The sequence below is a fragment of the Armigeres subalbatus genome, chromosome 3 (genome assembly GCF_024139115.2).
Source record: "Armigeres subalbatus isolate Guangzhou_Male chromosome 3, GZ_Asu_2, whole genome shotgun sequence".
Lineage (NCBI taxonomy): Eukaryota > Metazoa > Arthropoda > Insecta > Diptera > Culicidae > Armigeres > Armigeres subalbatus.
In genome coordinates this window covers 85293702-85307889 of record NC_085141.1, presented here as the reverse complement: position 1 = coordinate 85307889, position 14188 = coordinate 85293702, and the positions used below count along the sequence as shown (strand labels likewise).

The window sequence follows — 14188 nt, the reverse complement described above, 5'->3', positions numbered from 1 at the left end:
GCAGCAACTTGATTGCGACTAAATTTAGTCACATATGAGTTGCAGTAACCTATGTGGAATATATGTGCTGCTAGGGGAGGGTTATATCAGCGAATATAGTTGACATCTTGGTATGCCATCCCGGGCACCCTAACCCGCGTGTAAGTACCACTCCCGGAAGCGAACTGCCTTTCCCTGAACTTTTCCTGGGTTTTTAATACTCACCCCTCACAGTGATCAAACAGAAATTAATTACAGTTCTATGATCAGCTGAGAAGGGGTTTCAACCTACCTAAACTTGCTTGCCTTCCCCCTTCACATAAATTGTTTAGGTTTGCTTCCAAAATGGGGATTCCAATTTGTCATTCTCCGAAGGTTATATATTCTGGGTTGAAGAAAAAAAGGTCGAAGGGACAAAAGGTCTAAACAAAAAATCTGAGTCAAAATGTCGAAGGACAAAAGGTCGAAAGAACAAAAGATAGAAATTACGGTTGTAGGATAAAAGGTCGAAGGTCAAAAGGTTGAAGATCGAAAATCAAAAGGACAAAAGTAAAAGGTAAGATGGGCTAAAATGTCAAAATTACAAAAAAAAGAGTGTTAATCAACAATTAATTTTGACACAGATTCATCTCCTTGATATACAGCCAATAACAACCCATACAGGTCCTTAGAGGCCATGTTCATCGTTAACGATCCAGATATATCCAAACCGAATGTCCGTAGTTCTCCAAATCATTCTGGAGTTCAGACCAATTGGTCTACCAAGTCAACTGGGCTCGATACAAGGTCGATAGCAACCCATGGGGTCCATACATGCCTTTAGAGTGCATGTGCATGATTTGAGATTTGGATACGTCCAAACCGGAAGCTCTAAGTTCTATAAATCATTATGAGGTTCATACGAATTGGTCTATCAAGTGTTACCGACGATATCAATTATGACCGATTTGCATGATGTTTTACACAGTAAGGTACTTACTAATCGAACTAATTATATATTGTGAGGCTTCGCATGTAGCACCTGTAAGTCTTAGAATAGGCACATATCATGCTGATTATTGACCGTGTAAACTACTAACGCTACCGGCTAACATCTCCAAGACGACGAAGGCGAAAATAAACATCCGGAGCGAAATGAAAAGGAGGAAGACGAGTGAGACAAAGACGTGTGAAGAGGAGGCAGGGAGAAAAGAATCGGGAGCGGAAAAAAAGCCAGCAGCGAGAAGGCAGTCGATGTTAAATCGGGAACGAATAAGGTCCGGTTTTGTTAATGCTCGATATTTGAGCGTGTTTTAGTTCCCCGGGAAAAGAAAATCGCCAAGAGTCATCTACAACGATTAGCAAAGCTGTAGACCGTGGAAAACCCAAAAGTGAATTACGCTGGACTGGAACTTGGTGACCCAGTACGGAAGAAAATTTGTCGAAAGTTCGTCGGTCATTTTGGTCGCCACGGAGCACCGTCCGACCCTCCCCAGTCAAGCAATCCGGTGTCCGGATCGGGAGAGCAGTTCAGATCAAGTTCGGTGGATTGTCCCAAAAGGTCGGTGAACCGAAAGCGTCTCCGGCGAACCCCCGATAGCGAGGGAAGCCCACACGTAAACACGTGGATTCCTCCAGTCGGCTGGCCAGGTACGGGAGGAAGTACAGTAGCGGAAAACCTGTAAGGGCGCCACCACGAGGTCTGGCAAGGAGAATAAAAAAAAACATTCCCCGTGATTTCGTATAGGCCAAGGCGGGTCAATCAACGGCGGCCGTAAATCCACACGGTGTCCGACATACGACAGGCGAGTAGGGGAAGCCGCGCTTTTCCCGCTTTCGTTGACCAGGGCTGCCAACAGGTGACCAACGGCCGATCGTCCTTCCCATCGTTCAAGCTCCTCATCATCGTGGCGGAGGTTTCCCATCGTTCAAGCAAGCTCCTTATCATCGTGGCGGAGATTTATCTACCAGGTCATCCTGCCAGCGGCTGAACCACCAGAACCCCACCCAACTAATTCGACCAGAGGCTCAGGCCCGCGGCTGCAATCATCTCTAGACTTTCTCGCCCCTCTCCAAAGGCGACCCCATTCCATCGGGTAAAGGTATGTCCCGAAACCGCCCACCTACATGTAGCATGCAAACCATGGGCACAGCCCACGTCAAACGGCCGCAACGGTACTAACCATTAACACTAACCCAAAACTTTTTCAATAAAAAAAATGATATAAAATGTACCTACGTCCGTCTTCTTTACTTTACTGAAGATAGTCCTTTGCATGGATATTCTAAATTGTTGCGTCCATCTGGGAGGTTGCGTGTGCCCCTTGAGCAGCAAGTGAGTCGACCCTGAGATCAATACGAAGGTGAGCTAGTTAGGGACGTAGGGATGTCCGCTCCACAGACGTGAGGACGTCAAAGGAGTTTATTGCACAAGACAACTGGGCTCGATTATTATTATTATTATTTATTCAGACTAAAACCGAAGTGGCCTGTGTGGTATATAAAAGTCTTCTCCATTCGGCTCGGTCCATGGCTACATGTCGCCAACCACGCAGTCTACGGAGGGTCCACAAGTCATCTTCCACCTGACTCGCGGTGGGTGGCTCACATTGTCTTCTCTTGAACCTCTTCCTATCATGTACTTTGTCTTCGACGTGTTGATGACTAGTTCGAACCGCTTAACTTCCCTCTTCAGTCTGATGTAGGCTTCCTCCATCTTCTCAAAGTTACGTGCCATAATATCTATGTCGTCGGCGAAGCTAAATAGCTGGACAGACTTATTGAAAATTGTACCACTCGTGTTAATCCCTGCTCTTCGTATTACCGAAGCGATGTTGAATAGCAGACACGAAAGACCATCACCTTGCCGTAACCCTCTGCGGGTATCGAAGGGACTCGAGAATGCCCCTGAAACTCGAACTACGCACATCACCCGATCCATCGTCGCTTTGATCAACCGTGTCAGTTTATCCGGAAAACCGTGTTCGTGCATTAGCTGCCATAGCTGGTCCCGATCGATTGTATCATATGCGGCTTTGAAGTCGATGAATAGATGATATGTGGGCACGTTGTATTCGCGGCATTTCTGCAGTACTTGGCGAATGGCGAACACCTGGTCCGTGGTGGAGCGTTCGCCCATAAAACCCGCCTGGTACTGCCCCACGAACTCCGTTGCAGTTGGTGCTAGTCGACGGCATAAAATTTGGGAGAGTACCTTGTAGGCGGCGTTCAGCAATGTGATTGCGCGGTAGTTGCTACAATCCAGCTTATCACCCGTTTTGTAGATGGGACACACGACACCTTCCATCCACTCCTGCGGTAAAACTTTCTCCTCCCAAAAAACTGGGCTCGATATCAAGTCAATAACAACCCATACATACCTTTAACGGCCATGTGTATTATTTCAGATTTGGATATGTTCAAACCGGATGTTATAAGATCCCCAAATCATTCTGGAGTTCAGACAAATTGGTCTCTCAAGGCAACTGGCTTCGATACAAAACCAACTCATGGTGCCCATACAGCGCCTTCCCAAGTAGCACACTTGTCAGAAACGAGTTACTGTAACCTATGTACGACCAAATCCAGTCATATATGAGTTGCTGCAGCTAGATCGGTCTACATCGTGCTACTCGGGTTGACGGTCGTGCGCATGATTAACGATTTGGATAGGTCCAAGCCGGATGATCTCAGCTCTCCAAATAACCCAGGAGTTCAGACCAATTGAACTACCAAGCCAAGGGGGCTCGGGACAAAATAAATAGCAGCCCATGGTGTCCATATAGGCCCATGGAAGCCATGCGCATGATTTGCGATTTTGTTATGTCTAAATTGAATGTTCAAAGTTCTCTAAAGCATTGTGGATTTCAAACTAATTGATCTTTCAAGTCAACTGTGCTCGGTTTAAAACCAGTAGCAACCCATGATGGTTTTTATATCAGTCTGGAGCTCAGACCAAAATCAAAAGAACCCATGGTGAAGAACCCATGGTGTTTATATAGGTCTTCAGCAGCCATGCGACTTACGATTTAAATATGTGCAAAAGCAATGATCTTAGCTCACAAAATCATTCCGGCGTTCAGACCAATTTGTTTAGCAGGTCAATTACGCTCAGTACAAAATCGATAGTGACTCCTTATTTATCAGGTCTCTGATTATTATCTGCATGGCTTATGCTTTAGAAATTACCAAATACGACGTTTCAAGTTTTTCAAATCTTTGCAGTCAAGACCAATTATTCCACCATGCCAGTAACGGTAGGTCCAGGACCGATAGCAACTCACGTAATATTTTAATTTTTATAACGCTTTTGAAGTCCATATTTTACTCTACAAGAGTACAATAAAACCAACATAAAACCAAAATGTTCCTAGAGAAGTATTTTTTTAAGTATTAAGTTCCTTGAAGACCATGCATTTGAACACAAATTTGGATATGTTCTCATACGATAATCTGAGAACTCAAAACATCATATTTGGACAAACATAGATTGTAAATCGTAAGCATGGCCGATAGTAGCCTGAATATGATGGGTTGCTATCGGTTGCTAATGGTTTTGTACCGAGCACAATTTATATGATATACCAATTGGTATGAATTCTAGAATGGTTTGGAGAGCTTAGAATATCCGATTTGGACATATCTGAATCGTAAATAATGCGCTTGGCTGCAAGGCAGCTATGTGAACATAATGGATTGCTATTGGCTATGTATCAAGCCCAGTTGCCTTGGTAGAACAGAGGGGTGTAAACTACCGAATGATTTGGATAAGTTTGAACATTCGATTTGGACAGATATAATAGAAAAAATATTTTAAGCTCTTTTTAGTGGAACGTATTCAATCGTCTAAGACGAGTTGAGAAACCTCCATTTTATTCCACCAATTATTTCGAAATCTTTGCAGATACGTATGGAGGTTACTTAATGTCTTCGACGGTCAGATATGATAGCCAGACATAATGAATTGCTACCGGTTTTGTACCAAGCACAGTTTACTTGAAAGATTAGTTGGATTGAGCTCCAGAATGATTTGGAGAACTTGAATGCACGGATTTGAACATATCTAAATCGTAAATCAAGCGTATGGCCTCAAGGGCCTGTATGAGCTACTACTGCGCATGGCCTCTAAAGGCCTATATGGCCACCATAGGTTACTATTGTCTTTGTATAGGTTAATATCAAGTTGCGGTTGCTTAAGGTGGTACCTACGCAGATTTAGCTGTCTGATATGCCTGCCTAGACATGACCAAGACAGACCATGCGTAGTAAAACAAATGCGATCTAAACCGGAGGTCTTAAATCTGTCGAAACTTATCTGCAACATGTGTGCCGATCAACAGAATATCCTGAGTATCTGAAAAATATCTGATGTATTGATGTATTTAGAAAAGGATTTTTTATATCTTTAGAGTGATGACTGAGGGTCTTCGAAATGTATAAATTATTTGTAAAGGCTAGCAAGACTTCTATAAAGCTCTAAAAGTAAAAAAAAAACTCTAAAAGTCAAAAAGAATTTCGTAAAGCCTGAAAGATTATTGAAAGACTGGATGTGTGGAAAAAATCATACTGGGTGATATTGTCCTATTGCATGCATTCAATCCCAGTTTACGGTACGCGAAAAGTTCTGCAACAAAGCAGCAAACTATCATCTGTTGCAGCTTCATAAAAAACACACACACACAGCGAGACAGAAAGAGAATTCACATCCCCCGAGGCGTCAATATTGAGTTTGTTTGTGGGGCGGGCGCTTCAGTGGAGCATAAAACGGTGAAAAATATCGGTACGTGTGTAAACCAGAAACATGAACCAGACTCGGCGCGCTACAAAGTGCTGGCTCTGCGAGTGGGAGTTGTTTGCATTCGCAATATCGTCGTAATTTCAGTCGATCAGAATTGGGCAAAAGTTTTCAGCGACGAGGGCATTGGGAAAATTTTCGCTCGGTGGGATGTGATTGACACGGCACGGGAAAGGCAAGAAGCGGCAGCTCGGGAGTTGTTTCGCAACAGAAACTGGAGACATTTGGCTGGTGGGGGAGTTGTTGCATTTTTATTCGCAACTTTGAGGGTATATTTGTCCCGCTGGAGGGTAATCGGGAACATTACGGTGATGAATAACGGAAACTTTTGGCCTTCGATTATTTGATCGGTCTCTAATGACAAATTGATACATGATTGCTGAATTGAAGTGCATATTGATAATATGAGGGGTAAACAAATTTCAGAAAAAAAATCCAAAAATTCTGATGCACAGCCTGTGAAAGAATTCAAAAAAGCTATTGGAGGTAGCCATCTTCCTCTGTTGTTTTTTTTTTTTAAGCTTTGGTGGGGTTTGGACCCACGATCCTAAGCACGCTAGACTGGTAATTTCCCCAACAACGAACCCTCAGCTTTCGCATTTTTGTTGGTACCGATGAATCCAAATTCCCAACTTCTAACGCATGGTCCAACACTCGCACTCGTTATTTGTCTTACATACTTGCAATGATGCAGAAAACACAATACTGAATGTTTACTCCATAAACAAACTATTTTATTGCAAAACTTACCCAAAACTATGGCCAACGTTTTGGTGGCCTTCCGTTCCTTCTTGGCCGATGACTTTTCCCGCTTCTTTTTAGACGCCTTGTTAACCTTGTAGATCGTAAACCTGTGGGTAATAAAAGAAAGATAAGTGAATCAATACGATGGAACGACCAGACCAACATAGCTAAAATTTACGATGTTTTTTGCACATTCAGTATCGGTAACAAAGTTGCAACGAAAGCTGTTGCAGCCCTCAATGAAGCTGGCTGGCTACTGCACACGAGCGTTCCGACTGGTCTCAGCCTGTCACCGAGCATGTAGGTGATGCATTTTTCGGGATTTATTTTATGGTTTTGCTGACGTAATTGCTTGAGCTTTGGCTTCGGTTTGATTGAATGGTGCCATTCCGTTGCCGTTGTTTGCTCCTCTCAATTGGCCCACCACCCACCGGTCAATTTGTATGAATGGGAAATTTATCTCCCGTGAAATATGGCTGCCGAGCGGGTGTCAGGAATCGAAAGCACAAGTGCGTGAAATTGGAGTCAGGCGCTATTTATGTTCCCGAAAAAAATGGACACTTTTTGCGGTTTCAGTGAATTATGGCTGCAAAACAGAATCTCTATATGTGACCCGCGTTGCTCTTTGCTTAATGGGGCACCCGCAACGATTCGGATGAATTATGGCACATACTCTTAACCTTCTTTCCTACTGAAGAACAACAGATGGCAAAGTTCTTCGTGCCAGCTGACATGCCATCTTACGAGTAGAAGATAGTATCTGAGAAACTAAGCGATTTAAAGTTAATAGCGTTTTATGTTTTTGTATGCTTTGGATGGATCTTTGTAAAAACTTCCTATCAAAAATCATTCAAACACACACATTTTGAGTAATCGTAGTTTGCTGTTCAAGCTTCTTCATCCAACTTGTAAAAAATGAATCTTAAAAAAATAAAGTAATAAAAAACAAATGGGCATGTTTCTTATTTTTGTGGTCTGATTTGGAGGTAGTAAGACGACTGCGATCCTTTCCATTATTATTATTATCTTTATTAAAGAGGTTTTCGGCCCTGGGATGTTACCTCGTAACATCCTTTCCAGCCTAACATGAATGCCAACACCGTGACCACATTATTCCTTCTAGGAGATGCATTTAAGCCAATCAGAAGCTTTCAATGACTCATCAAAACGTGTTATTCATCCCAATTTTAGTTATTTCGAATTATTATTGAATAAATTTAAGTAACAGTTTTCTTTCAATAGTACGTTGTACATCAAAGCGTACAAAACCTAATAGTTAAAATCCGCGTTTTTATCAAGGAAGAACCCTCTTTACAGTCAGATTTGAAGGAGGCTTCCGAGCCTCTTGGAAGGAGGCTTCCGAGCCTCTTGGAAGGAGGCTTCCGAGCCTCTTGGAAGGAGGCTTCCGAGCCTCTTGGAAGGAGGCTTCCGAGCCTCTTGGAAGGAGGCTTCCGAGCCTCTTGGAAGGAGGCTTCCGAGCCTCTTGGAAGGAGGCTTTGAGCCTCTTGGAAGGAGGCTTCCGAGGCCTCTTGGAAGGAGGCCTGAGCCTCTTGGAAGGAGGCTTCTGAGCCTCTTGGAAGGAGGCTTCTGAGCCTCTTGGAAGGAGGCCTGAGCCTCTTGGAAGGAGGCTTCTGAGCCTCTTGGAAGGAGGCTTGAGCCTCTTGGAAGGAGGCTTCTGAGCCTCTTGGAAGGAGGCTTCTGAGCCTCTTGGAAGGAGGCTTCTGAGCCTCTTGGAAGGAGGCCTGAGCCTCTTGGAAGGAGGCTTCTGAGCCTCTTGGAAGGAGGCTTCTGAGCCTCTTGGAAGGAGGCTTCTGAGCCTCTTGGAAGGAGGCTTCCAGAGCCTCTTGGAAGGAGGCTTCTGAGCCTCTTGGAAGGAGGCTTCCTGAGCCTCTTGGAAGGAGGCTTCTGAGCCTCTTGGAAGGAGGCTCTGAGCCTCTTGGAAGGAGGCCTGAGCCTCTTGGAAGGAGGCTTCTGAGCCTCTTGGAAGGAGGCCTGAGCTCTTGGAAGGAGGCCTGAGCCTCTTGGAAGGAGGCCTGAGCCTCTTGGAAGGAGGCTTCTGAGCCTCTTGGAAGGAGGCTCTGAGCCTCTTGAAGGAGGCTTGAGCCTCTTGGAAGGAGGCTTCTGAGCCTCTTGGAAGGAGGCTTCTGAGCCTCTTGGAAGGAGGCTCTGAGCCTCTTGGAAGGAGGCTTCTGAGCCTCTTGGAAGGAGGCTCTGAGCCTCTTGGAAGGAGGCTTCTGAGCCTCTTGGAAGGAGGCCTGAGCCTCTTGAAAGGAGGCTTCTGAGCCTCTTGAAAGGAGGCTTCTGAGCCTCTTGAAAGGAGGCCTGAGCCTCTTGAAAGGAGGCTTCTGAGCCTCTTGAAAGGAGGCTTCTGAGCCTCTTGAAAGGAGGCTCTGAGCCTCTTGAAAGGAGGCTTCTGAGCCTCTTGAAAGGAGGCTTCTGAGCCTCTTGAAAGGAGGCTCTGAGCCTCTTGAAAGGAGGCTTCTGAGCCTCTTGAAAGGAGGCTCTGAGCCTCTTGAAAGGAGGCTTCTGAGCCTCTTGAAAGGAGGCTCTGAGCCTCTTGAAAGGAGGCCTGAGCCTCTTGAAAGGAGGCTCTGAGCCTCTTGAAAGGAGGCTTGAGCCTCTTGAAAGGAGGCTTCCTGAGCCTCTTGAAAGGAGGCTTGAGCCTCTTGAAAGGAGGCTTCTGAGGCCTCTTGAAAGGAGGCTTCTGAGCCTCTTGAAAGGAGGCTTCTGAGCCTCTTGAAAGGAGGCTCTGAGCCTCTTGAAAGGAGGCTTCTGAGCCTCTTGAAAGGAGGCTCTGAGCCTCTTGAAAGGAGGCTTCCTGAGCCTCTTGAAAGGAGGCTCTGAGCCTCTTGAAAGGAGGCTTCTGAGCCTCTTGAAAGGAGGCTTGAGCCTCTTGAAAGGAGGCTTCTGAGCCTCTTGAAAGGAGGCTCTGAGCCTCTTGAAAGGAGGCTCTGAGCCTCTTGAAAGGAGGCTCTGAGCCTCTTGAAAGGAGGCTTCTGAGCCTCTTGAAAGGAGGCTTCTGAGCCTCTTGAAAGGAGGCCTGAGCCTCTTGAAAGGAGGCTTCTGAGCCTCTTGAAAGGAGGCTCTGAGCCTCTTGAAAGGAGGCCTGAGCCTCTTGAAAGGAGGCTCTGAGCCTCTTGAAAGGGAGGCTCTGAGCCTCTTGAAAGGAGGCTTCTGAGCCTCTTGAAAGGAGGCTTCTGAGCCTCTTGAAAGGAGGCTTCTGAGCCTCTTGAAAGGAGGCTTCTGAGCCTCTTGAAAGGAGGCTCTGAGCCTCTTGAAAGGAGGCTTCCTGAGCCTCTTGAAAGGAGGCTTCTGAGCCTCTTGAAAGGAGGCTTCCTGAGCCTCTTGAAAGGAGGCTTCTGAGCCTCTTGAAAGGAGGCCTGGAGCCTCTTGAAAGGAGGCTTCCTGAGCCTCTTGAAAGGAGGCTCTGAGCCTCTTGAAAGGAGGCTTCTGAGCCTCTTGAAAGGAGGCTCTGAGCCTCTTGAAAGGAGGCTTCTGAGCCTCTTGAAAGGAGGCTTCTGAGCCTCTTGTAAGGAGGCTCTGAGCCTCTTGAAGGAGGCTTCTGAGCCTCTTGAAAGGAGGCCTGAGCCTCTTGAAAGGAGGCTTCTGAGCCTCTTGAAAGGAGGCTCTGAGCCTCTTGAAAGGAGGCCTGAGCCTCTTGAAAGGAGGCTCTGAGCCTCTTGAAAGGAGGCTCTGAGCCTCTTGAAAGGAGGCTTCTGAGCCTCTTGAAAGGAGGCTTCCTGAGCCTCTTGAAAGGAGGCCTGAGCCTCTTGAAAGGAGGCTTCTGAGCCTCTTGAAAGGAGGCTCTGAGCCTCTTGAAAGGAGGCTTCTGAGCCTCTTGAAAGGAGGCCTGAGCCTCTTGAAAGGAGGCTTCTGAGCCTCTTGAAAGGAGGCTCTGAGCCTCTTGAAAGGAGGCTTCTGAGCCTCTTGAAAGGAGGCTCTGAGCCTCTTGAAAGGAGGCTCTGAGCCTCTTGAAAGGAGGCTCTGAGCCTCTTGAAAGGAGGCTCTGAGCCTCTTGAAAGGAGGCTTCCTGAGCCTCTTGAAAGGAGGCTGGAGCCTCTTGAAAGGAGGCTTCTGAGCCTCTTGAAAGGAGGCTCTGAGCCTCTTGAAAGGAGGCTTCTGAGCCTCTTGAAAGGAGGCTTCTGAGCCTCTTGAAAGGAGGCTTCTGAGCCTCTTGAAAGGAGGCTCTGAGCCTCTTGAAAGGAGGCTTCTGAGCCTCTTGAAAGGAGGCTTCTGAGCCTCTTGAAAGGAGGCTTCTGAGCCTCTTGAAAGGAGGCTCTGAGCTCTTGAAAGGAGGCTTCTGAGCCTCTTGAAAGGAGGCCTGAGCCTCTTGAAAGGAGGCTTCTGAGCTCTCTTTGAAAGGAGGCTTCTGAGCCTCTCTTGAAAGGGAGGCTTCTGAGCCTCTTGAAAGGAGGCTTCTGAGCCTTCTTGAAAGGAGGCTTCCGAGCCTCTTGAAAGGAGGCTCTGAGCCTCTTGAAAGGAGGCTTGAGCCTCTTGAAAGGAGGCTTCTGAGCCTCTTGAAAGGAGGCTTGAGCCTCTTGAAAGGAGGCTTCTGAGCCTCTTGAAAGGAGGCTTCCTGAGCCTCTTGGAAAGGAGGCTTCCGGAGCCTTTTTGAAATAAGGCTTCTGAGCCTTTTGAAAGAAGGCTTGAGTTTTTGAAAAAGGCTTCTGAGCCTTTTGAAAGAAGGCTTCTGAGCCTTTTGAAAGAAGGCTTCTGAGCCTTTTGAAAGAAGGCTTCTGAGCCTTTGAAAGAAGGCTTCTGAGCCTTTTGAAAGAAGACTTGAGCCTTTTGAAAGAAGGCTCTGAGCCTTTTGAAAGAAGACTTCCGAGCCTTTTGAAAGAAGGCTTACGAGCCTTTTGAGAAGAGGCTTCCGAGCATTTTGAAAGAAGGCTTCCGAGCCTTTTGAAAAAAGGCTTCCGAGCCTTTTGAAAGAAGGCTTCCGAGTCTTTTGAAAGAAGGCTTCCGAGCCTTTTGATATAGGACTTCCGAGCCTTTTGAAAGATGGCTTCCGAACCTTTTGAAAGAAGGCTTCCGAGCCTTTTGAAAGAAGGCTTCCGAGCCTTTTGAGAGAAGGCTTGCGAGCATTTTGAAAGAAGGCTTCCGAGCCTTTTGAAAAAAGGCTTCCGAGCCTTTTGAAAGAAGGCTTCCGAGCCTTTTGAAAGAAGGCATCCGAGTCTTTTGAAAGAAGGCTTCCGAGCCTTTTGATATAGGACTTCCGAGCCTTTTGAAAGATGGCTTCCGAACCTTTTGAAAGAAGGCTTCCGAGCCTTTTGAAAGAAGGCTTCCGAGCCTTTTGAAATAAGACTTCCGAGCCTTTTGAAAGGAGACTTCCGAGCCTTTTGAAAGGAGGCTTCCGAGCCTTTTGAAAGAAGGCTTCCGAGCCTTTTGAAATAAGACTTCCGAGCCTTTTGAAAGAAGACTTGGAGCCTTTTGAAAGAAGGCTTGAGCATTTTGAAAGAAGGCTTCTGAGCCTTTTGAAAGAAGGCTCTGAGCCTTTTGAAAGAAGGCTTGAGCCTTTTGAAAGAAGACTGGAGCCTTTTGAAAGAAGGCTCTGAGTTTTTGAAAGAAGGCTTCTGAGCATTTTGAAAGAAGGCTTCTGAGCCTTTGAAGGAAGGCTTCTGAGCCTTTTGAAAGAAGGCTTTCCTGAGTCTTTTGAAAGAAGGCTTCTGAGCCTTTTGAAGAAGGCTTGAGCCTTTTGAGAGCCTTTTGAAGAAGGCTCTGAGCCTTTTGAAAGAAGGCTTCTGAGCCTTTTGAAGAAGACTTTGAGCCTTTTGAAAGAAGACTTCTGAGCCTCTTGAAAGGAGGCTTCCTAGCCTTTTGAAAGAAGGCTTCCGAGCCTTTTGAAAGAAGGCTTCCGAGCCTTTTGAAAGAAGGCTTCCGAGCCTTTTGAAAGAAGGCTTCCGAGCCTTTTGAAAGAAGGCTTCCGAGCCTTTTGAAAGAAGGCTTCCGAGCCTTTTGAAAGAAGGCTTCCGAGCCTCTTGAAAGGAGGCTTCCGAGCCTCTTGAAAGGAGGCTTCCGAGCCTTTTGAGAGAAGGCTTCTGAGCCTTTGAAGAAGGCTTCTGAGCCTTTTGAAAGAAGGCTTCTGAGCCTTTGAAAGAAGGCTTCTGAGCATTCTGAAAGAAAGCTTCTGAGCCTTTTTAAAGAAGGCTTGAGCCTTTGAAAGAAGGCCTGAGGCCTTTGAAAGAAGGCTTCCAGTCTTTGAAAGAAGGCTTCCTGAGCCTTTGAAAGAAGACTTTGAGCCTTTTGAAAGAAGACTTGAGCCTTTTGAAAGAAGGCTTCTGAGCCTTTGAAGAAGGCTTGAGCCTTTTGAAAGAAGGCTCTGAGCTTTTGAAAGAAGGCTCTGAGCCTTTTGAAAGAAGGCTTCTGAGCCTTTTGAAAGAAGGCTTCTGAGCCTTTTGAAAGAAGGCTTGAGCCTTTGAAAGAAGGCTCTGAGCCTTTGAAAGAAGGCTTGAGCCTTTGAAAGGAGGCTTCTGAGCCTCTTGAAAGCAGGCCTCCAAGCCTTTTGAAAGAAGGCTGAGCCTTTGAAAAGGGCTTCTGAGCCTTTTTGAAAGAAGGCTCTGAGCCTTTTGAAAGAAGGCCTGAGCCTTTTGAAAGAAGGCCTGAGCCTTTTTGAAAGAAGGCTCTGAGCCTTTGAAAGAAGGCTCTGAGCCTTCTGAAAGAAGGCTTCTGAGCCTTTGAAAGAAGGCCTGAGCCTTTTGAAAGAAGGCTTCTGAGCCTTTTGGAAGAAGACTTCCCAGTCTTTGAAAGGTGGCTTCCAGCCTCTTGAAAGGAGGCTTCTGAGCCTTTGAAAGGAGACTTGAGGCCTCTTGAAAGGAGGCTTCTGAGCCTCTTGAAAGGAGGCTTCTGAGCCTCTTGAAAGGAGGCCTGAGCTCTTGAAAGGAGGCTGAGCCTTTTGAAAGAAGGCTTCTGAGCCTTTTGAAAGAAGGCTTCTGAGCCTTTTGAGAGAAGGCTTCTGAGCCTTTTGAAAGAAGGCTCTGAGCCTTTTGAAAGAAGGCTTCTGGAGCCTTTGAAAGAAGGCTCTGAGCCTTTTGAAAGAAGGCTTCTGAGCATTTTGAAAGAAGGCTTCTGAGCCTTTTGAAAGAAGGCTTCTGAGCCTTTTGAAAGAAGGCTTCTGAGCCTTTTTGAAAGAAGGCTTCTGAGCCTTTGAAAGAAGGCTTCTGAGTCTTTTGAAAGAAGGCTTCTGAGCCTTTTTGAAAGAAGACTTCTGAGCTTTTGAAAGAAGGCTTCTGAGCCTTTTGAAAGAAGGCTTGAGTTTTTGAAAGAAGGCTTCTGAGGCCTTTTGAAAGAAGGCTTGAGCCTTTGAAAGAAGGCTTGAGCCTTTGAAGAAAGAAGGCTTCTGAGCCTTTTGAAAGAAGGCTTCTGAGCCTTTGAAAGAAGGCTTCTGAGCCTTTGAAAGAAGGCTTCCGAGCCTTTTGAAAGGAGGCTTCCGAGCCTTTTGAAAGAAGGCTTCCGAGCCTTTTGAAAGGAGGCTTCCGAGCCTCTTGAAAGAAGGCCTCCAAGCCTTTTGAAAGAAGGCTTCCGAGCCTTATGAAAAAGGGCTTGAGGCCTTTTGAAAGAAGGCTCTGAGTTTTGAAAGAAGGCTTCTGAGCCTTTGAAAGAAGGCTTCTGAGCCTTTGAAAGAAGGCTTCTGAGCCTTCTGAAAGAAGGCTTTGAGCCTCTTGAAAGAAGGCTTCGAGCCTTTGAAAGAAGGCT

At 46.2% G+C, this 14188-nt stretch overlaps 1 protein-coding gene across 1 annotated transcript in view; it reads right to left on the bottom strand.

The window, feature by feature from the left end:
• The window catches only part of LOC134226697 (dopamine D2-like receptor), a 1014775-nt gene that overhangs the window by 13481 nt on the left and 987106 nt on the right, over positions 1-14188 (bottom strand). The window contains exon 11 of the mRNA XM_062707645.1: positions 6503-6603. Coding sequence (XP_062563629.1) covers positions 6503-6603 — 101 coding nt within the window. The remainder of the gene's footprint in view (positions 1-6502; positions 6604-14188) is intronic.